The sequence below is a fragment of the Xenopus laevis genome, chromosome 3S, assembly GCF_017654675.1.
Source record: "Xenopus laevis strain J_2021 chromosome 3S, Xenopus_laevis_v10.1, whole genome shotgun sequence".
In the NCBI taxonomy this organism is placed as follows: Eukaryota; Metazoa; Chordata; class Amphibia; order Anura; family Pipidae; genus Xenopus; species Xenopus laevis.
The window spans coordinates 56,960,695-56,984,845 of record NC_054376.1 but is presented as its reverse complement, the minus strand read 5'-3'; the positions used below and the strand labels follow the sequence as shown (position 1 = coordinate 56,984,845).

The following is a 24,151-nucleotide window of genomic DNA, read 5'->3' as shown; positions in this document are numbered from 1 at the left end:
ATAGACATGCAGCTTTAATTCTCATGTACGATGATGGTTCATTGCAATCTACTGATCTACCACTAATCATTTAGATTAAATAAAGTACTAAAAATAACAAATCAGACAATGTTCTAGCCATTAATTCACAGACAGCAATCATACAAAAGTTATGTCTGACAAATAGTAGTGACAGTCACCTATTGACATTGTCAGATAGGCAATACATGCAGAGATATTATTGTTAGCCAAAAGAAATCTTCTAACCTGTCCGATCAACAAAATGACCGAGCACCATGGTACAAAAAATATCAGGATCATCCAATCACGGTCTGAAAATTATACGAAGCTTCGATTCGCATGGCTTTATTTTTGCGTCTATGGACAGCTTTAGCCCAAAAGCATTCATAGTCACTCTGTGACATAAAGCTATTATTATGGGAGTTACAATTCTGCTACACAATACCTCTACAAGCTATAATGTACTTTATTATGTGCTGCCCCTAACTCCCAGCTTATCGCTTTTGTGTCAGAGCAGCTGTTAAAAATTCAAATTTGGTTCTTTAAATTACCAGATGAGTCTCTTTTCTTCCCCTGGTAACCTGTGCACATTGCCATAAAGAAACAAGCAAATACTCCTTTTTAATGGACTGGGTTGACTCTTCCCAGACAACAATATATCTGGGGTCTGTGGCACTGGCAATTTAAAGGGGTAACTCCCCTTCACAAAGCAGTACACCACAAATAATCAAGGCCATTAAGAAACATTCATTTACTTTATTTTTAACAGAGTTGACTTTGCCTATACAGTAAATATGGTGGGGGTATAGCTCTAAGAAATGAAACATTATATTTTTTCTTGTCTAATAGCAAGCATACATTTCTGAGAAGACCAGGAAATAAAAGGACTGGTTTATAAAAAAAAAAAAAAAAAACTTCACTAGTGCAATTGTTAATTGCTCTATATTGTAATCTCTCTATTTAATACAGTCTCCCCTTCCAAAGCTACCCACACACAAGATGTCTGGGAGGGTTGGGGTCACTGCTCTCAATTGATAATTGATTAGTTGATACATTTGTTATCTTTGGTCCTGCTGAGCTGAATCCCTGAGTTTCATTAAAGACGGCTGTTAGAATTGATAAAATAGTTGCTAATATTCCACAGATACTGCGGAGAAATGTATCAATTGAAATCAACCAAATGTAGCAAATTGTAACAGTACAGCTCAGCCCACTAGAAATGAGAAGAATGTGAACAGAAGGCAAGTCTTTTCTGGGGGTGATGTACTATGGAATTTCACCATAGAATTAAATTAATGTAAAATCGAGATTACACTGTATTTATGGGACTTCAAGTTGTCATACATAATTATAGATAATGCATTTGTGTTGAAACTAATTGCTGCAGCAAATGTATTGCTAAAATGATGTCTTGATAATAATTAATGGCAAAAATACTGTCCCAAGACCTGCTGTCTGTATATTGATAATTGTAATATATTTCTTCCGTTTGGTTGGTCAACTTCATATAGATTAAAGGAAAACTATACCCCCCAAATGAATACTTAAGCAACAGATAGTTTATATCAAATTGAATGACATATTAAAGAATCTTACCAAACTGGAATATATATTTACATAAATATTGCCCTTTTACATCTCTTGCCTTGAACCACCATTTCGTGACTCTATCTGTGCTGCCTCAGAGATCACCTGACCAGAAATACTAAAACACTAACTGTAACAGGAAGAAGTGTTGAAGCAAAAGGCAGAACTCTGTCTGTTAATTGGCTCATGTGACCTTACATGTGGTTTGTATGTGTACACAGTGAATCTTACGATCTCAGGGGGCGGCCCTTATTTTTTAAAATGGCAATTTTCTATTTATGATTACCCAATGGCACATACTACTAAAAAAGTATATTATTATGATAATGGTTCATTTACATGAAGCAGGGTTTTACACATGAGCTGTTTTACTCAGTATCTTTTAATAGAGACCTACATTGTTTGGGGGGTATAGTTTTCCTTTAAGTAAATTAGGTTGCCCAGTTTTCTTTAAGCAATACTAATGTCAGATATCCTGCACTTAATATGCTAGTGTTATTAAGTCAATACACTCTCCCCAATGGCCCTAAATTCACAGAGCCTAGGACACATGCTTTGTTGCAGAGCACTTGTTATCTCTCATTGTGAGGCCAGTTTTATGTGAGAGGCAGGTAACAAAGCTAGTAGCATTCTACCAAATAATTCTACCAATGGATGAGACAGATGGACATATTCATTCTTCATATAATGTCTGCAACAAATGGTATGATCCTGTCTATATTCAGCTATAGGCCTGCACATCTGTATTGAGAAGGGGAATGGTGAGGCTGGGGTATACTGCCATAAATGCAATCAATCAGGCCTTTGTTTTCAAACTTGTAGTAGACTTTTCAAAAATAATTGCTGACTGGTGGCTACTGGCAACTGCACTTCTGGAATTTAGCTGCTGTTTGTAAATCAGCCCTAGTAGCTCAGTTACCAATCGAATGTATTGTTTCAGCAGATACATTGAATTCTCTTTTTACAGGGGTTCTAGGGACAGCACGGGCTTCTAATATCACCACAATGTTACATTTCAATTTTTAAAAGGGTCTGTTCTGAACAACAGCACCCTGTTTGTACTATAGAAGGTGTTCTCACATAGGTGACATCAAGATGTTCACTTTATACAGCTGTATTTTATTTTCCCAGGCACCTAGATCTACATGTCACCTCTTGGTCATTGCATCATTGTATATCCCTGTCTTGTTATTCCATCATCTATTTGAACTGTGGTACTTACTTCACAGTACTTGTTGCTAGGAGCTCTTGTGCTATTCTACCAATTCCCTCAGTCCCGCATTTTATGAATGTTTTCTTTAGAAAGCCATAATGTCCATTGCTTCCCATTATCATTTAGCATGATTTACATGACCCACCTGGCTTTATGTACTGTGTTGTGGCATAATTTGTATTACTTGAGAATACAGCATAAATAACTGTGCGAGCTTCAGAAGTAGGAATGTTAAACAAGAAACCAGAAGTTAGCATAAAGGTCCCCATAGACTACAACGATTTTTCGTTGGTGAACGATCGATTTCAATGCAATCCGACCAATCCGTCAAATTATCGTGAGGTTAGTGGGAATCTAACGATCGTGGATCTTACTATTTTTCGTCCAACATCTGTCAGAAAATTGATCAAATATGTTATCGGCCCCAGTGCAATCTATCTATGTTTGCAGGGCCAAACAGGCCGCTACCCTCAGTTTTCCTGGCAATATCGCTTGAAATTATCTTTTTGATGGACAAATCGTACATTTAAACGATCGTTTCGAGATAATCGTGGTCTTACGATAACCAAAAGATCTTTTAAAAATCTTTACATCGATAGCCAGCTTAAGAGTGTTCTTAATTACAAACAATTGTCTAGGGAAACAACTGTTGACAACTGCAAATTCATAGAGAAAGATTTCTCTATGTCCTTGAACCATTTCTGGAGTGGAAAACAATGAATCAGCTTTACTGTATCCTGAAAAGTATACCTTATATAAACATGACTGGCCCAGTGGATACATTTAGGCTTAACTGCTAACAAATGTTTTGACAGTCACAAAACTGACCACTGCATATTTTCTGGCTGCTGCCTCTGAATAGACATGATGCAGGAGCTCTGGAGGAAGACAGGGAAGCCAAATAAAGTGTTTGTACAGCGAAGACCATTTTCAGATAAGGGAGAGATAAATTCCTGTCTCAGGAGTATAGCAATGAAGGAGGGAGAGACTACAGCCCTGAGTTTATTTATACATCTGGGGAAATATTCATGACTTCTAAGAATAAAATGAAATCATCTGTTTATCTAGGGTTGCAGTATTATTTCCTTAGTGCATAGGAGTCCCTGTTCTGCTGGATACCAACCAAACAGCAGCGCTCAACACAAATTTATTTCCACTTTATCTTTATTTATTTATTTATTCTGATCATTTACAATTATACTCACAAAAATAAGGCCAATGTCAGGCCAATGGTTGGCGTTGGGCATTCTCTGTGATATTCTTTTTACAAGACTATAGGTCACCTTTAACTGCACAACTACGCATAAATGGGCAAAACTTGGAAAAGAAGAAATAGCATAGAGGCAAAATTCTCTTTCTCATTCTCATTTTCTTAAAATGAGAAAAAACATTTTGATTGAAGCTGTCACTGAAGTTACGTTATTTAAATCTGACCCGTTCCCCACACGCAGAGTCTCTTTGGGAAACCGTTGTGTCTGAATATCGATTAGTTCCTCCTATCTCCCACTCCTCCACTATCCTCAAAGGGAATACTGAAACTTTCGGCCTAACGCGTTTCGTGAGAATCTCACTTCCTCAGAGCCTCTGAAATTAAGGCACTTAGGGGCATGTTTACTAACATTGGAGATAAATATCTGGAGAGATTTCTGGAGATGTTGCCCATAGCAACCAATCAGATCTTTGCTTTTGTTTTCTAACTTGGCTGTGGCTGTTTAAATCTAATTGCTGATTGGTTGCCATGGGCAACATCTCCAGAAATCTCTCCAGATATTTATCTCCAATGTTAGTAAACATGCCCCTTATTCCGACTATCTATTGTCCTGAACCATTAAACAGAGTAACAATAAACAGATACATTCAAGCATTATGGGTACTGTAATTTTTCCTTATTATTATATCTGATTCCAGAGTGGGAAAGGGAAGATTAAATTGGATTTCTCTTATGATATTATCTCACTGAGTATGTTAAGTCACTGCTTCATTCTTGGCCACATGTATGCTGTTGGAGGACCACAGTTTCCAATATACCTTGTTAGTTCTCCTGGGAGCTGTGCAAATGAAACAGATGGAGGGCGAAAGGGTTGCCTCAAAACACACCACACACATCCCTTTGGAATTTTTTTGTGCATTAAAAGGAAGACATAGAGCAATTTGCAATACAGGCTTATGCTGACTATTTATGTTGCCATTGTTTTGTATATTTATACCCATGGTTAAGTCTTAACCCTCAGGAATCAGATCAACACTGGATTTAGATGTGCTGCCACTCCCCTTGTTTCAGGTGCGAATGCTCAAGAAATTGCTTTGTCATTTTTACATATAAAGTCAAAAAGTCAAAAAGTCACAACCTTTAAATCACTGGTGTATCTAACAGGTGATTTGATTTGTTGCCAGTCAGGAGTAAAGCTGGCCATAGATGTTGAGATTTTTAAAAGATCCGATCCTCATCATGAGACCACGATTTTCTCATAACAATTGTACGATCGGATGAATTGACCATCAACTAAAAAGACCCTGCAAACATAGATTGCACTGGGACCGACAAAGATTTTTTAACCAGGCCGACCAATTTGCTGACAGATGTCAGCCGAAAAATCGTAAGATGGTCGATCGTTCGAATCCCACTAACCGCACGATAATTTCGAAGGATTGGTAGGATTTCGCTAAAATCCGTTGTTCGGCAAGAAGAATCGTTGCGTCTATGGGGATCTTAAAACTTAATTCTCCATTAAATCTCAGTAGAGATTTCAGTAAGATGCTATGGATAATAGTGAAGTAGGAAACAAATTTGGCAGCATGTACATTTGGCAGCAATTTCATTATTTTCCATCTGATCCTCTGACTGTAAGGGCCTGATAATACATTATTGTAAAACAGAACGCAGCCAACTGCAATCTTCAGCCCTTTGGGATTCACATCTCTATTTTGACAAGTAAATGGCTATTAAGGATTTACAGGAAAAAAAAGGTTTCCTTGATAATGTGGTTGTTTCTAAAGCTGTCCTTAGCTACCAAAGCCGTACAGACCCATTTGCCCAAGAATCCCAACACTTGACCATATGTCTGGATGTAAAACGTCAGTGTAGCAAAGCAACAGCTGGAATACTGGTTATCTGACATTTTATCCTTAAAGAAAATAATCATCAGGGGGATCTAATAATCACCAGGTGCTACTGGTACTTTCCCAAACCTAATTTAAATACCGTTCTCTATTTTAGTTTATGCTTTGCCGGGTGAGGAAAAATAAATGAGTGCCTACACCCCCCTGCCACTAAAATAACTGTTTTTTATATTAGAAAATAGTATAAGAGGTTATGTAGATGGGCCATTTTGTCATCTGACATTATCCTAAGAGTAGTACGGTCTACATGCTCACCCCTGCTATTGACATATACCCAGTGGCTACTTATAAATCATCTTGCTAATTAAGGTATGGTATGGTAGAATGAACAGGCCATATGAACAGGGTTGTATACAGTGGTATTTTCAGCAGACTAAGTACAGGTAGTCTGTGTGTTCTTGCTGGTTTGTGTGTTCTTGCTGGTTTGTGTGTTCCTGCTGGCTTATGAAAGGGAAAGTATACATGTATCATAAATATTTATAGCTGGCACCAAGCAGAAATATGCCCAAATCCTAAACTTTTAGATTCAGTGCATCCCTAATTATGGGTTAATTATGGAAGAGAGACAAATGGGTTGTGTGGGGGGAACCCTAATTTTCCACAAATTCTTACGAAGTCCAAACCCCAACACACCAAATAATGACTGATAAAAGAGTTGGTTCTGTATTGTGGGCAGATGGGAAGCTGTCCTCATGGGAAACCTTCTGCTTGCTTGGAGGTCCTATTTTGGGAATATTACTAGACCAGGTTTCCTTCTGGGTGGTGATGCTTTTTCAGCCCTTTTTAAACCTGCATACACCAAGATTTTGTGGTTTAGAACATAGCAGTAACATAATGCCCTGGATTTTGTATTTATTATTGAAAATGACAGATGCAAATAAGTCAGCACAAATTTAAAATCCATATGGCATTTTACAGAATCTGATCAAGGCAATGTGCTTTAAGTCAAGTAGCCAAAATACAGTTTTTGTCTCGTACAGTGCTTTGCAGAAAAACCACCATTCAGCAATCTTGCTTCTCAAATACAATGACTCGTTACCTCTCAAATACAACACTATAAATACGATTATAATAATATTACTTCCTTTTTAATTCAATAGTGTACTATATTTATGGCTTTATTTAAATGACTCCCCTCATTGTTGCTTTAAAAGAACAGTAACACCAAAAAAAAAACGAAACAATTAAATTATAATGTACTGTTGCCCTGCACTGGAAAAAGACTACTATAGTTTATATAAACAAAGCTGTGGTGAAGCAAACACAAAACTTTTACGAGTGCAGGGAAAAAGTACATGATAATTTTATTACTTTGATAAACTTTCATATTTTTTGTGTTACTGTTCTACAACTTCCATTTTCCAATGTTACAGCTTATTGGCCTATTCTGGCACAAATAATTCAAGTAACACAAAAGAACTGCAAAACACTGGGCTCAGCAGGAAAGTGTAATACCTCAAGTGTAAGGATGTTCCTGTCACAGAGACATGCATGGAATTATGCAAAGTTGCTTCTGTATTGTAACCAAATATGACAAAATATGGCAATTCTAAAAATACAGCTAAGCAACAGTTCGGGTTTTTTAACTTTTTGTTACTGTCAGACTGAATTAAATTCAATTGAAAACTTTTCATACTAATTACGACCCCATTTCCTGCACTGCAGACCACCAATTTAAACTATCCCGGTACTCAAAGGCCCCTTTCATTGCATGCTTCTGGAATAACTACACAGTCAGAACAGAAGACTATTTACAATGTGGCAGAATCACCTGTTCTAGTGCCATTCACTTGCATTCATGGGAGAAATGTATGTAAATACTGAAGACTACAGCTGGGTGACTGCAGAAAGATTCAGTAGGCTGGATATTGCCAGACAACACAACCACTCCTGGACCATGTTGGTTCTGAAACTTTTTGGCCCATTTAATAATGATGGCCTCCTGATATCTTATCCAGGCTCTGTAAGATAATCAATTGAGTTACACAGATAATACTGTTGGAAGTGTACCACATATGAGGCGTGGCTGGTAGTGGTGTAACTAGAGCTTGCCAGCCCCCCTGCAGCCAAAAAATCTACAAAGGGGCCTGGAATGAATAGCAATTAAATCCCATTTGCATCCCCCCTTTACTCTTGCGTGTGTGCCTGCTTAATGTAAGTGCAAAATATTGTTTTTAAAGCGTGGCTATAAGGAGACGTTTAGTGCTACACCCAGGCAAAAAGTACTTTATTCTAATGTACAGGAAGGAATTACAAATATTTCAAGCCAGTGATACTAATTACAGGTATGGCACACCTTTTCTGGAAAACTGATACCCAGAAAGCTCCAAATAATAGAAACGTCATCGCCCATAGGGGCAAATTCACTAAGATTCGTAGTTGCGCCAGGCGCAACTTTGCCGCAATTCGCCGGACGTAGTTTCGCCAGCGCTCCGCAAATTCACTAAAATCCGAAGTTGCGCACAGGGGTAGAGTAAGGTTGCGAAGTTGCGCTAGCGTTGATTCGCTAAGTGAAGCGAAGTTACGCTAGCGATGGTTAATTTGCATACGGCGCCAAATTCAAATTTCAATGGAGGAATACGTAGAATCACTACAAATGCCTGGGAAACCTTCAAAACATCAAATAAAATATTTTTTTTTGCCCTACAAAAAATAATTTCAATCTTTTTCAGCCTATCACCCATAATATAGAAAAAACGCCAGCGTTTTTAAAATTTTAACTTTTTTTGAAGCAATCCCTATCTACTCTATTGCGCTTCGCCTGGTCTGAGGTGGCGAAGGAAGTCTAGCGTAAAAGGTAGCGTTCAGTACACGGCGCGCGTTAGTGAATTTGCGTAGTTACGTCCGTAGCGAAAATTCGCCAGGCGTAAGGGTGCGAAGTAACACTAGCGAATTTACGACAGCGTTCGTTAGTGAATTTGTGAAGTAACGAAAATGCTAGCGTTAGACGCTTCGGCGCTTAGTGAATTTGGGTCCTAGAGTCCATTTTAAGCAAATAATAACACAGTAAATGTAACTATCCTAACTAAGCTGCATAAATCCATATTAGTGGCAAAAAAATCCTGTTGGGTTTATATAATATTTTAGTGTTGGTATGCTGATATAAAGTTTATCTGGAAAACCCCAGGTCCCAAGTATTCCACATAATAAATCCCATGTGCATGGTAATGTAGAGAGTGCCCCTCCAACATAATGCATTTTGAATAATCTCTGAATTTCACTATAATTTATAGCAGCTCCTCTCCCATTTGGCAGAACTGTGTGAAAAGAGGGTTTGAATGCATTCCCTTCTCCACACTACTGGCAGCAAACTGTCCATAATATAAGGCTGTGATTTCTAGGTAGCCATAATCACTAACAACAATTTTGGATTATGAGATTACTATAATTCAGGGTTTAAAAATATATGGCTGAACAGGACATGGTTGCATTTGTATAGTTTGGACAAGTATTTCGCCCGAGTGGATAGGGTAATCCAAATGTATCCATAAACTGGTTATAATCCTTATGCTACAAGCTGTTCACATACACGCACACTGTAACTGGAGCACTATAAAACACATGCTACCTATACACACAGGGTTTCTGAACTAGCCTGAACTAAACCTGCAATGCAGTATATTTTTCTTGCACTAGTACATACTCAGCCCACCGTTCAACCCATATGTAACTGCTCCTGAATATTCCCCTCTATTCCTAATGCTTCATTCGGACATTTGGCTCACACCATCCATCTCTTAACAGCAGAGCTATTTATATGTTCTCCACTATCACTAGTTATTGTACCTTAACGGTTAGGTCCAAATTTTTTATTCCAATGTGCCTTGCTTGCAGAAGCGCAAAGTGCAACTTTGGATGTAAATAACCATGTTTTTTTTAACATGTAATGCAGTATATTTTCTCACAATGCCAGCATAAATGCAGCTGCATAGGAAGCTGCTCATGCTGCAGCAATATGTCAAAATGAATGCAACTGCACATATGTGGTAGCAAATTGTAGGCAAGGTGCAGCTAACATCAGTACTGGGTCCCTTCTGTTGCAATGGTAAACGTGTACAATTCTTTTGACACAAGTCTGCTGTGACTATTGAAGCAACTCATTGAGGGAACCCTGGAATTACTGCCATGTTCAGAGTTGTGGTAGCTTCAGAATTCTATAGTGTCAACTTTAAAGGATGTCTATGCTGTGTAGGGCTATCTAACTTACCAATGTAACACTTGTTGGCTTACCAGGCCCATTATAAATGACCGGCCATTGAATGCCTACACTATTTATTAGGTCAAGGTAGTAATAGGTCTTGAGAAATACATACCTATAGTATAACGATACCTGGGTCTATTACGTCAGTTCATTTATACCCTAAATTCTCCCTTCCCCTCTGCAGGTTAAATATGTGTATGGAAACAGGGGCGTTTTAGGTGCTGCTGCTTCAGGCCGCCCCTGCTTCTCACTTCTAGCGTCGGAGGGGGTCAAGGAGGGGCCACATTGCTAGTGCAGCGAATGCTATAGTGCTCGCTGCACTAGCAGAGCCGAATTTCCGTTTTAAAAAATGGAGATTCTGCTCTTAAATTTACCAGAGGCGGCTTTTTGCCACCCCTGGTAACTGGCCGCTCCTTGCCGTTCTCACCTTGCCTCATGACATGTATGGAAGGTAGGAGTACAAGAATGTATTGAGCTCTTTATTGACAGCAGGTATTTATGAGCACAAACTCCATGACTGCCCAAGGGGCACTAATTTTGCTAGTGACTATGAGATTGGACTTCTACGTTACACAGGTATGGATCATCCAGAATGCTTGAGATCTGGGGGTTTCTGGAAAAGAAACATTTCCATAATTTGGGTCTTCATGCTTTAAGTCTACTAAAACAAAATTATGTAAACATTAAATAAACCCAAAAGGATTGTTTTTCCTCCAATAAGGATTAATTATATCTTAAGGTCCCCATAGACGCAAAGATTTTTCATGCCGAACTACCGATTTTAGCGAAGTTCAACCAATCCTTCCAAATTAACGTGCGGTTGGATTCAAACAATAGTACATCTTAAGTTTTTCAGAAAATTGATCGGCCAGGTTAAAAAATCTTTATCGGGCCCAGTGCAATCTATCTATGTTTGCAGGGACAAGCAGGCAGCTACCCTTTGTTTTCCTGGCAAATGGTCTTTTTAGTTGATGGACAATTCGTATGATCGTACGATCATTTCGAGATAAACGTGGTCTCACGATAATGATTGGATCTTTTAAAAATCTTTACATCTATGGCCAGCTTTAGTTGGGATCAAGTAAAATGGAGTCTTTGTGAGTTGGCCTAACGTAATTTGTATCTTTCTGGATAATGGGTTTCCAGATAATGGATCCCCATAGTACCTGGGTCAAAAATGTGTACCTAAATCTAGTTAAGTCTGCAAGTATTAAGAGTAATAAAAAGTGCATGCTTACAGTTTTACTAAGGCTTTTAAATAATCATCATTAACAGAACGCTAACAGACAAAAGAAAGGTTAATTACCTATTAACCTTTTAAATGCCACAGATCGTAGAATCTACGTTCTGTGGCAAAGGTACTTGAAATGCCACAGAACGTAGATTCTACGTTCTGCAGCACTTCCTGGTTCTCGAGCGGAGGAGCGGCTGCAGCTCGCTCCGTTCCTCCTCGATCCCCTGCCCCTAGGCAACGAGCAGAGCAGGGGATCGAGTGGCCCCTGGGGCGCGATCGCCCAGGGGCCCAAAAACAGCAGCAGGCACGTGTTACTTACGTGTCCTGCTGCTGCAGCATACACCGCGCCGTCGATCTCCGCCCCCACAGCACAGAGACAGGAACCACGTCGCAGATGTCTTCCAGGGGCTCTTCCTGATCGTCTGCAACAGTCTCCAGCGACTTTTTCAGGTTAGTGCAACAATTACACACACAAACACACCAACACACACTTATTACAGTAATACACACTTAGATTCACACTTACACACACTTACACATACATTTTTGGGGATTGGGGGGTCACTTACACTCACTGCACTTACACACACGTGCACACGCACACATAACATGTAATTTACCATTTGTACACATGCACACGCACATACATGGCATTGTGGCTTTTTTTTTTTTTTCTTATCGCATCGTCTCTTTTTTTGGCTGAAAAAAATGTTTTATTGCCATTACGAATAGCGTATTCGCTAACCGTACTGTGCAATACCTTTTGTATGTTATTTCGGTGATTATATTGCAATTTTGGGTATTTTGGTGCATTTTTAGCCATTTTATTGCATTTTCAGTTCTGCATATATTGTGTTCACTTGTTTCTAGCCGTATAACCTGTTTGGCCCATCTAAAATATTCAAACTGTGATTCTGACGGCCGATAACACTAGTCTGGAAAAAAAAAACATTGATTTTTGTGGTTTTATTGGATTTTTTTGCATTTCACCCTTTACTGCCTTATTTTGTTTTGCCTTGTAAATTTTATCTACTATATATCCATTTGGGGGTCTCTGTGTGCCACATAGTATGGTATATCTATGCATATTGGGCATCAAAGTGTTCAGTAGACACCTGGCGTTCATATTTAGGATGTTTTATGCTCATATGTTACGAAATGTGGGGCATATAATGGGGTAAAATTCAATCTTTCTGACGATTTCCAAAAATTTGATAAAAACCGTTATGTTCAGCATTGCTTTGCAGTTTGGCAGTTTGCAGTAGAAACACATATTTACCCATATTGGATTCGTCAGAATGTGTACTTTCTGAAAATATATGGTTTTCTGGGGTCTCTGTACTGTTAGGGGGGTCTAATGTCGCATAATACACACACCAGGTGCTTATATTGCAGCAGCCAGGGCGTCAGCCGTGAAAATGTATATACACTATTGTCATTTGGGGGTCTCTGTGCGCCACATAGTTTGGTATATCTATGCATATTGGGCATCAAAGTGTTCAGTAGACCCCTGGCGTTCATATTTAGGATGTTTTATGCTGATAAGTTACGAAATGTGGGGCATATAATGGGGTAAAATTCAAGCTTTGTGACAATTTTCAGAAATTTGATAAAAACCGTTACGTTCAGCATTGATTTGCAGTTTGGCAGTTTGCAGTAGAAACACTTATTTACCCATATTGGATTCGTCAGAATGTGTACTTTCTGAAAATATATGGTTTTCTGGGGTCTCTGTACTTTTAAGGGGGTCTAATGTCGCATAATACACACACCAGGTGCTCATATTGCAGCAGCCAGCGCGTCAGCCGTGAAAATGTATATACACTATTGTCATTTGGGGGTCTCTGTGTGCCACATAGTTTAGTATATCTATGCATATTGGGCATCAAAGTGTTCAGTAGACCCCTGGCGTTCATATTTAGGATGTTTTATGCTGATAAGTTACGAAATGTGTGGCATATAATGGGGTAAAATTCAAGCTTTCTGACAATTTTCAGAAATTTGATAAAAACCGTTATGTTCAGCATTGCTTTGCAGTTTGGCAGTTTGCAGTAGAAACACTTATTTACCCATATTGGATTCATCAGAATATGTACTTTCTGAAAATATATGGTTTTCTGGGGTCTCTGTACTGTTAGGGGGGTCTAATGTTGCATAATACACACACCATGTGCTTATATTGCAGCAGCCAGCGCATCAGCCGTGAAAATGTATATACACTATTGTCATTTGGGGGTCTCTGTGCGCCGCATAGTTTGGTATATCTATGCATATTGGGCATCAAAGTGTTCAGTAGACCCCTGGCGTTCATATTTAGGATGTTTTATGCTGATAAGTTACGAAATGTGGGGCATATAATGGGGTAAAATTCAAGCTTTGTGACAATTTTCAGAAATTTGATAAAAACCGTTATGTTCAGCATTGCTTTGCAGTTTGGCAGTATGCAGTAGAAACACTTATTTACCCATATTGGATTCGTCAGAATGTGTACTTTCTGAAAATATATGGTTTTCTGGGGTCTCTGTACTGTTAGGTGGTCTAATGTCGCATAATACACACACCGGGTGGTTATATTGCAGCAGCCAGCGCGTCAGCCGTGAAAATGTCTATACATATTGTCATTTGGGGGACTCTGTGCGCCACATAGTTTGGTATATCTATGCATATTGGGCATCAAACTGTTTAGTAGACCCCTATGTTTATATTTAGGATGCTTTATGCTGGTAATGATACATGGACAATACGATGCTGGAAAGTTGAAGCTTTGAGGCAATTTCCAGATATTTCACCAAAACCGCCAAATTTGGCAAAGCCTTGCGACTCACTAGTTTGGAGCAGAAAGGCATGGGTACCCATTTTAGATTCTGTAGAATGTGTACTTTCCAAAAATATATGGGGTTGGGGGGTAAACATATATTTCTGTGTTTTTACCCCACAAAAATGCAGTCAATGTGTTGATTTTTCATTAGCTGAAGTTACCCAAAGGACAATTTGTATGTGCTAACTTCATTTTGGGGCCTCTAAATGCCATATACTTTGGTAAACTTATGAACAATGGCCACCAAAATGTTCAGAGGAACCCTGGCAATCATATTTAGGGTGCTTTTTCTTAGTACGTAATGACACATGGGTGATATGGTGCTGGGAAGTTGAAGCTTTGAGGCAATTTTCAGATATTTCACCAAAACCGACAACTTTGGGAAAGCCTTGCGACTCAGTAGTTTGGAGCAATAAGGCATGGGTACCCATTTTAGATTCTGTAGAATGTGTACTTTCCAAAAATGTATGGGTTTGGGGGGTAAACATATATTTCTGTCTTTTTACCCCACAAAAATGCAGTCAATGTGTTGATCTTTCTTTAGCTGAAGTTACCCACGGGACTGTTTGTATGCGCTAACTTCATTTTGGGGCCTCTAAATGCCAGATACTTTGGTAAACTTATGAACAATGGCCACCAAAATGTTCAGAGGAACCCTGGCAATCATATTTAGGGTGCTTTTTCTTAGTACGTAATGACACATGGGTGATATGGTGCTGGGAAGTTGAAGCTTTGAGGCAATTTTCAGATATTTCACCAAAACCGACAAATTTGGGAAAGCCTTGCGACTCAGTAGTTTGGAGCAGAAAGGCATGGGTACCAATTTTAGATTCAGTAGAATGTGTACTTTCCAAAAATATATGGGTTTGGGGGGTAAACATATATTTCTGTGTTTTTACCCCACAAAAATGCAGTCAATGTGTTGATTTTTCATTAGATGAAGTTACCCACAGGACTATTTGTATGCGCTAACTTCATTTTGAGGCCTCTAAATGCCAGATACTTTGGTAAACCTATGAACAATGGCCACCAAATTGTTTGGAGGAACCCTGGCAATCATATTTAGGGTGCTTTTTCTTGGTGCGTAACGATACATGGGTGATATGGTGCTGAGAAGTTGAAGCTTTGAGGCAATTTTCAGATATTTCACCAAAACCGACAATTGTGGGAAAGCCTTGCGACTCAGTAGTTTGGAGCAGAAAGGCATGGGTACCCATTTTAGATTCGGTAGAATGTGTACTTTCCAAAAATATATGGGTTTTGGGGGGTAAACATATATTTCTGTGTTTTTACCCCACAAAAATGCAGTCAATGTGTTGATCTTTCATTAGCTGAAGTTACCCACGGGACTGTTTGTATGCGCTAACTTCATTTTGGGGCCTCTAAATGCCAGATACTTTGGTAAACTTATGAACAATGACCACCAAAATGTTCAGAGGAACCCTGGCAATCATATTTAGGGTGCTTTTTCTTAGTACGTAATGATACATGGGCGATATGGTGCTGGGAAGTTGAAGGTTTGAGGCAATTTTCAGATATTTCACCAAAACCGACAATTTTGGGAAAGCCTTGCGACTCAGTAGTTTGGAGCAGAAAGGCATGGGTACCCATTTTAGATTCAGTAGAATGTGTACTTTCCAAAAATATATGGGTTTGGGGGGTAAACATATATTTCTGTGTTTTTACCCCACAAAAAATGCAGTCAATGTGTTGATTTCCCAGTAGCTGAAGTAAAGTCCTGAACAATTTGGATGTGCTAACTTCATATTGGTGTCTCTAAATGCCAGATACTTTGGTAAACCTATGCATAATGGGTATCAAACTGTTCAGTGGACCCCTGGCAATCATATTTCAGGTGCTTTTTCTTGGTACCTAATATAGTTTGGGATATGCGGAGCAGCAAAATAAAAACTTTGAAATGATTTTTCAGAATTTTGAATTTTTTTTTGAAAAACCGCTATGTTCAGACAAGCTTTTATGTTTGGTAGTTGGGAGTAGAGAGACATAGTTACCCATTTTGTAATCGGCAGAATGTGTACTTTTCAAAAATGTATGGTTTTCTGGGGTAAACCTACGGTTTCAGGATTTTTTGCCTTGGAATCTAAAGCATGCCGTTTTCTGCCTTAGTGCTTTCAAAATTCGGTAATATACTGCCGGGAGTTTTTGCTGTACAGAAATCCTAAATCTCCCTAAAACTATACATATCTGGTATTGGCACGTTCGAGAGACATCATGCTTTCCAAATCAGTTGGATTTTCATCCCTAAAATGAAATATTTTTCTGGTATAAATTGATATACGATGAAAAATGGTAATTTTTAATTTTTTTTTGGTATTTAGCACTATAAATTTTTTTGCACAGTTGGAAATACATGAAAACTCAGGCAGATTTAGAAAGCTCAGTTTCTACCGAAAAAAACAATGTATAGTTTTCCTAGGTAAACTATAGGTTTCCCCTCAGAAAATGCCCCTAAAGTGAGAGAGCACAAAATGTTTCAAAAACGGCTGGCATTTCGCGTAACCAAAATGTGAAATTCTGCTGGCACTTAAAGGGTTAAACTCCTATTATACGTAAAAAAGATACAATTAAATATGTTGACCAAAGCATAACTATTTTTTTTACATGCTAGAAAATAAAAGGACCACCATTTGACCTAAACTGCCTTTTTTGCAAATTCCCAGTTGATCCACCATACATTGATAAACAAAAGCACAAAGGGTCTCTGTGTAACTCCAACTGTCAGACACTGGCAACGTATGCAGAGTTTGTTTCAGTCTTTTTTCCATGGATCATGCACATTCATAATAAATGGTTACCCATTCTGTTTATAAAAGAAACAATATTCCCCAACATTATTTCCACATTAGATATTTTGAACCTTGCAAAGTCAGCCAAAAAAAGTGTCTTTAGCTATACAACATGCAATATAAAAAGCATGTGGATTACAGTGTATTATTATTTGGCTATGGCTAAATATGGAGGCTCCAGAGGCAGAAAATAAACGTGGATCCTAAATATATCTGGAATGTGGTTTTCGTTCTGTTTTTAGTATTAAAGCATGTGTTTCGATTATTTTCATTTGCAAATCGGCTGCTTGGAAAGGCCAAAATGCATAAAAAGCCAAACAAAATCCCTCAATTCACTGTCCAGATACAGACATTTAATACATATAAAATCTTCTAGATGTTTTCCCCTTTTTGTTTTCAACTTTTTTTGCGCAGTTTGTTGAAATCATATGACCTGGCAGATAAAGATCTTTCATTGTTAGGATACAATGTGGGTCATATGAGTGCAGACCAAATGCAGACACTTACATCCTGCTTTGCAGACTCAGCAAGTACCACTCAGCCTCCATTGGGAGTAAGAGCAAAAGAGAAAAAAATAGTTCAAAGTTCTAGTCAAGCAGCTGGAAATACAATGATCTCGTGTATTTACTGCTGCAGAAGTTAGCAGGTAAATGTTTGCTCTCTAGGGACTTGAACACATAGATTTTAACCACTTCTGCAGCAGAAAGGGTTATGATAGTTTGTTGGAACTACTGATTATAAAAGAGCTTCACTTTAATTTAACATAAAATATTTATATACATACACCAAAACCTGAAATAGTCAGAGAGACTTTTGCTATAATTGTAGGACTTGTGCTATATTTTTTAAATTACGACAACTTAAACCAATCAACTTAAAGACACTTGTCTTTTTTTTTTTATATCCTTTATTATTCCTCATTCATCGGTCCCTGTTCCAATGGAGCTTACAATTTAAAGTCCTTATCGCATTCACTTCTAGGCTTTTGAAATAGTTATGGGCAGTATAGAAATCAACACCTAAATACTCCTTTGAGGCTGGAGTCTTTTCTGGCGCAGGCCTGGATCACATGTACCCAGAAACCTGAAGCTCAAGGCAAAGAGGTGCTGACAAGACTTGGAAAGGAGGTGTAGAATTTGAGGCATAACATTGTCTGAAAAGTGAAAGCTGATATTGTCAGGAAGCTGTACCAAGACTTTTCTAGACAACGTTAATATCACAAGAAGGAAGGGGAAATTACTTAACGTATACTACTACGAAATTTGCCAGAGACAATGTACATCATCATCATTTATTTATATAGCGCTGAAAAATACCTTTAATGTACCCTAAATTAAATGAGAATAGCACACAGTTTCTCCCTCCCCTCTTATTCCCTGAGTTCTACCTACAAGCAACAGTAATCTGGAGATGCGTCACTATGTTTTTACAGGATACTATCAACTAACCACTGCTGAAATAAGTGCTTTACAGACAATTTATATTGATAGCTATGGTCATGGTCTGCTACAGGGACTTTGGAGCCACATTTGGCAGAACTTAAAGCAGCTCTGTGTGGCTATTCCCAAAGAGTACATGGCCAGGATGCAGGATTAGCACAGCACTTCTTTGCCATGAATTTCTCAAAATGACTAGTGACCCCCGAAAATCAAATTCCCCTGTCACTTGAGGTATGTGCTCATAAAGCTGACTGAAAAAGTGTCCCCTAATATTTGTTTCCATTGATGACCAATTAACCAGCAACAGATGCCAGGGGAGCCAGTTTGCACTTATACACTAAGCACCATCAGCAATAATATCCATAGATGAAACCCCATACTTTATAGTGGATATATCTATGGTGATGCTTGGGTGTGATGACACAATATTAATGAATTTCACCATTAATATGTGCAAAATGGTAGGAACTGTCACATATGCAGGACTGCCACCCTAAAATGTGGCTTATATGCATAGGTATTAACTCAACAATGTCTGGATATGGCTGGACTCTTCAGCACATAACCAAGGGTTATAACTTGCAGGGAATTGTAGTCCAACATCTGGGGACTGTGGTTCATAAGAAGCAGGCACCTAGCAGCAGGCTCTCTCTCGACTAATAAATGAGACACAAGCCCTGCAATACTGCAGCTGGGTGGATATGATTTCTTCCTTGCTCGTTGTTTGCCAGACAAGCCCCTTTAATGCCAGCAGCCCATCCCCCTCCATGTCTAGGAAACTAACTACAGCTTGGCAGCAAGAGGTCTGTCTGATTACACAGTGCTTTATCTCCTGCTGTGTCACCAAAAATAAAGCCTAAAAAATCACTTAAATTCTAGAAGCTGAAGAATAACAAGTTCAAACGTTGCTTTGGATTTGTGTTGAAGGGCTCGATGTAGGGTATTATTGTTTATGAGAATCTATCACATTGTTCATTAGAACAATTTCATTTCTGAATGCTTACAGAATTGCTTTATAGCATAGGAAATAGCAATAAAATACAAACACAGAAAAATATACAGTATAGAGACTACCAAGAAACCACTGACGAGTATAATCTCTCCATTTCAACCACTGCATGATACACACAATAAATCCCAGTCCAATGAAGGGATGAACAGAGGCAATTCATGGATTTAATGTTCACTCTCCATGTAAAGCATGTTTCCAACAGAAGGTTATTGTGAGCATCACTGTACCAATCCCCATACAAATATTACACGTGACTGGTATAAAACGAGCTGGCACAAGCTCTGATGGGAAGGATGAACTTTTATTATGTGAACATGATGGTACTATGTACAGCAGGGTTATTTGCCCGCCATGCTTGCTCAGGCCCCACCACACTAATTTATCCACGTTTAGCTGAGAGCCAGCCCTAAATCTGGGATCCGTTAGTGATGTCTGTTGCTGGCCAGAAGAGTGGGCTGCCCTGCAAAGGGCGAGGTCGCTGGTTAGTGGGAGGGAAAGTGTGACAAGAAAAATGGGCGGCAAACGCTCCGAGGGCGTGGCCAAAGAGAGCGTGGTCAAAGGGGCGTGTTCCTCATAACAAAGACACCCAGAACTTTTTTTCTTCTTTTAATACATAGCTCACTTTGGAATCGAATCCTATTTTTTATACCACTTAATTATCGCACCCGTGAGAGCTGAATTCAGCTAAAAGACTAAAGCGCGCCTAGTCGTTGCTGTACATAGCGGAGGAACGCAGAGCGGTGTGTGTCACAGGTCATATGAGGTGGCCTGCTAACCCGGGACCCTGCGTGACGCTAACGCTCCTCCCACCTCTCCTCTAGTTCCCCTTTTTTTCCTGTCGTGGCAAATGTGACCCTAATTACGCCCCCGCTCTCCTGAGCCACAACTGCCGCAATGAGGAAGCACAGCAAAGCCAATGTTAAAGTCACGGGCTGATAAGGACTACAACTCCCAGCATGCTCCCTTGTGGCTGATAAGAGCTACAGTTCAGGACGGCTGCTGCGAGTTTAGCATATAAATGCCAATCCATGCTGTTATTTCAGAGGACAATGGAGTGTAAGCAAAGTGTCGTCGCACCCTGCGTTCCACGAGGAGCCTGAAGCGCTCGCTCCCGTGGGCCCTAACACTGAAATAAGTCAGCTGCCCCTCCCCCTCACACACTTGTTACTAGGATCAGCCGTGAGAAGTGCTCCTTCTATGGCACCTGCCTATAACACACACATGGGTGTGACCGTCACCGGCCGTGCAGTTGCCTCAGTGCGCCTATTATCCGTTTGGGATGCACTAGGTTATAATCAGCCCCGGGGCAAACCAACGAGTGGCATCAATATGTAACCCCCCCCCCATCCCCATGGTACCATCCAGCATGCTACAACGTGTGCGTGGCGCCACTGACCTGTGTGTGTCCTCAAATGCGCTTTCAGGTGGGAGGATTTGCCATAAACTTTTTCGCAGCCGGAGTAGGGGCACTTGTGCTTTTTGAGGGGTGACTCGGGGTCACTTCTGCTTTTCCCACGTCTGGCTCTTTGTTTAGGGCTTGTCTCCTGTATGAGGGGAGGTGTGGCCGCTCTGTGTGCGAGTTTGCCGGCTGGAGGTTCCCTACTAGAAGCCTCATTGGCAGCGGCCACCAGACTTAGGGCGCACTCTGCTGCCTTCTCCCCGCCGGGCTTGGGAGCGTGTTGATTAAGGTCAGCCAGAATCCTGGCCACCACGAACAGAGACGCGTTCTCTCTCCTGTCTTCCCCCGGCGGCGGCGGCAGCAGAGGAGGAGGAGGTGCCGCTGTGCTGCCAGTAGGCGCAGTATGGACAATAGCGCGGCTGGACATAGACACAAGGCACTCGGCAGCGAACTGATCCACACACGCTGCTGCTACCGCCGATGACATTTTCCTTCCTGTCCCCAATTGCACTCTATTCTCTTTTTATATGAAAAGCTGCTGCTTTCTTCGCCGGGATTGCACTTGGTCCATGGAGATCACGCCCAACTTGCATAGGGAAATAAACGCATCTGAGTCTTGGGGAGAGTAGAGGTAAACTGACAGCCCCTCCAATATAAAATAAAAGGTATAATATCGGCGCTACATGCCGAGCTGCCCCGCAGTCATGTGAACTGCCTTTTTACTCGCAGCTATTGCACTGGTGAATGGGGTTCAGTCCCACGTGGGGGTGTGGCCTGGAGAAACATCTGTGGGTGACGTCACCAAGCAGCCACATCCTGGGCAGAGCAGTGGAAGAAGAAGTCATCCCTGACTCCTAGCAGCAGATCTGCAGAGCTTGGGCTGTTCTGCTCCAACACAGCCTGTAGCAGAAGGGATGAAACCAGAACCCTCAACCAATCACAGGCTTGTTTATACTGATCCCATTGGCCCTTGCATTCTTGCAATTTGGCAACTGCAGGCAACATGAGAAGGGATAACACCACCCTTGAGTTCAATAATAATTTATTCATCATTGTACAGCTCTGACAATGAGTCTACCCAGTGCCTCACAGAGCTGGATTTACAGGCTCAGTAATAGGATTTACAGTTAAAATTAATCCCTGCCAGCGACCATTTTCCCCTCTTTATACCCTCATCATTTTATACAAAAGTGTGTTTTTGTCTGGCAATGGCTCTCTATGGAGGGCCTTTTCGGTAAAGCTAATGGAGGCATTATTGGAGTGCTTTTACCATTTATTCCTAACCACATTATATACTGAGCTTTCCCAGGAGGCAGAAATAGATCTTCACAACAAAGAGCTTTTTTTTATCAACCTATAAAGAGGCAAGGTGTTTCTCCCTTTCATGTTGTGCTTATATTTATAACCATCTCCTTTTGTCAGTTCCATATTGATACAGAGCACATGTTATTGAACTGATATGAAGGTATCCTTTCACTTCATTGTAAATGTTAGGGGTCATAGAGGTGACCAGCAGTGCACTCTGCCAACAACAAGTGCCATTTTTGTACCTGGATGATGTGTCCGCATATCAGCCACCGCAACAATTAATTTTATCTAAACTTTAGAATTTAGAACCATGTATTTCAGATAATTTAGTGTCCTGTGACATGAAAGGTGGTTGGTTGCTCTGTCCAGCATTTTCCATGCGGTGTGCCAATTTAAAATAAGTTGGTGATGTCATCCAAAAATAATTATATAAAAGTAAGTTCAAAAATAAGTATATAGGTAAGTGCCAATATGGGGGCCATGCAATTCCTTTGTTATTTGGCACCCCCTCCAGTTAGACACCATTTTACACTTGTAGGGACAAGTTTTTATTGTTTTGGTGAAAGACTGGCCACTTGAGACACTGTTTACTTCAATCTATGGCTGACATTTCACAGAAAGACCAATAGGGCAGCTCCTGCACATATTAACTGATACAGATATGTACAAAAAGGTTGTTCTCAGTGCAGAATAATCTGTACTCATGGGCTGAACTGTGTCCATGAATATAAAGCTAGCATAAATGTTATAAATAGAGTAGCTTTTCTCTTTTAACACTCCTGGTTTGACATGCAGCTGTCTCCTGATGAAAAATAGGTGTATCCTTGTTTTATAACAGGGCTGTCCCCCTTGAGATTGTGATCTTGCTTGATCAGGTGAATTTACTCCTTGTCACAGATATGGGTTCTGTTTTCTGCATTAGTTCTGTAAAGGGAAAAAAGCATTTAATTTGACACCATGAAAACGGCAAGATAACAAAAATGATACATTATGTTATGGTACATAATTTAAAATTGGATACAGTAGCAGTAGTAGCAAGTAGTATGGATGTTGCAATGTAGTGCTTGGGTATTAGTTTCAATTTTAGAGAGGGAGCTATCTGCGTCAGTTTGTTCTGGTTACTCAGGTTTCCTCCCATGCTTAAAAAACATAAAGGCAGATTTATTGGCTACTGATAAAAGAATGTGTTTAAGGGGCTGATTCACTAAGGGTCGAATATCGAGGGTTAATTAACCCTCGATATTCGACTGGGAATTGAAATCCTTCGACTTCGAATATCGAAGTCAAAGGATTTAGCGCAGATAGTACGATCGAACGATCGAAGGAATAATCCTTCGATTGAACAATAAAATCCTTCGAAATCCAACGATTCGAAGGATTTAAATCCAACGATCGAAGGAATATCCTTTGATCAAAAAAAGTTAGGCAAGCCTATGGTGACCTTCCCCATAGGCTAACATTGACTTCGGTAGCTTTTAGATGGCGAACTAGTGGGTCGAAGTTTTTTTTAAAGAGACAGTACTTCGAATGGTCGAATAGTCGAACGATTTTTACTTCGAATCCTTCGATAGTCGTAGGTCGAAGTAGCCCAAAAAAAACTTCAAAATTCGAAGTTTTTTAAATTCGAATCCTTCACTCGAAGTAAGTGAATCGGCCCCTAAATGTGTCGGAAAACAGTGCCAGCAGAATTTCCCATTTCATTTGCACTCCTGGGCGGGTTGGGGGGATTTTTAGTTTACCTAGGAAAATTATACGTTTTTTTTTTTTCAGAAGAAACTGAACTTTCTCAATCTACGATAAATTTGGTGTATTTCCACTTCTAAAGCAAGATTTAGAGCTCTGACTTCTATAGATCAAAAAAATCCCAGCAATAAATAACTGAATTTTCAAAACACTTCAACAAAATATGGCATATTTTAGTCGGCTTACCACAGGAAAACATATATTTTTGAAAATTACAGATTCTGCCGTATCCAAAATATGTAACCATGTCTTTCTACTCCTAATTACCAA

General features: G+C 39.8%; 1 protein-coding gene across 1 annotated transcript in view; it reads right to left on the bottom strand.

Annotated features, from left to right (window-relative positions):
• The window catches only part of klf13.S (Kruppel-like factor 13 S homeolog), a 39,738-nt gene extending 17,733 nt beyond the window's left edge, over positions 1–22,005 (bottom strand). The window contains exon 1 of the mRNA XM_018255505.2: positions 20,828–22,005. Within this exon, the coding sequence (XP_018110994.1) occupies positions 20,828–21,317 (490 nt within the window). The 5' untranslated portion in view covers positions 21,318–22,005. The remainder of the gene's footprint in view (positions 1–20,827) is intronic.
• Between the last annotated feature and the right edge of the window lie 2,146 nt (positions 22,006–24,151).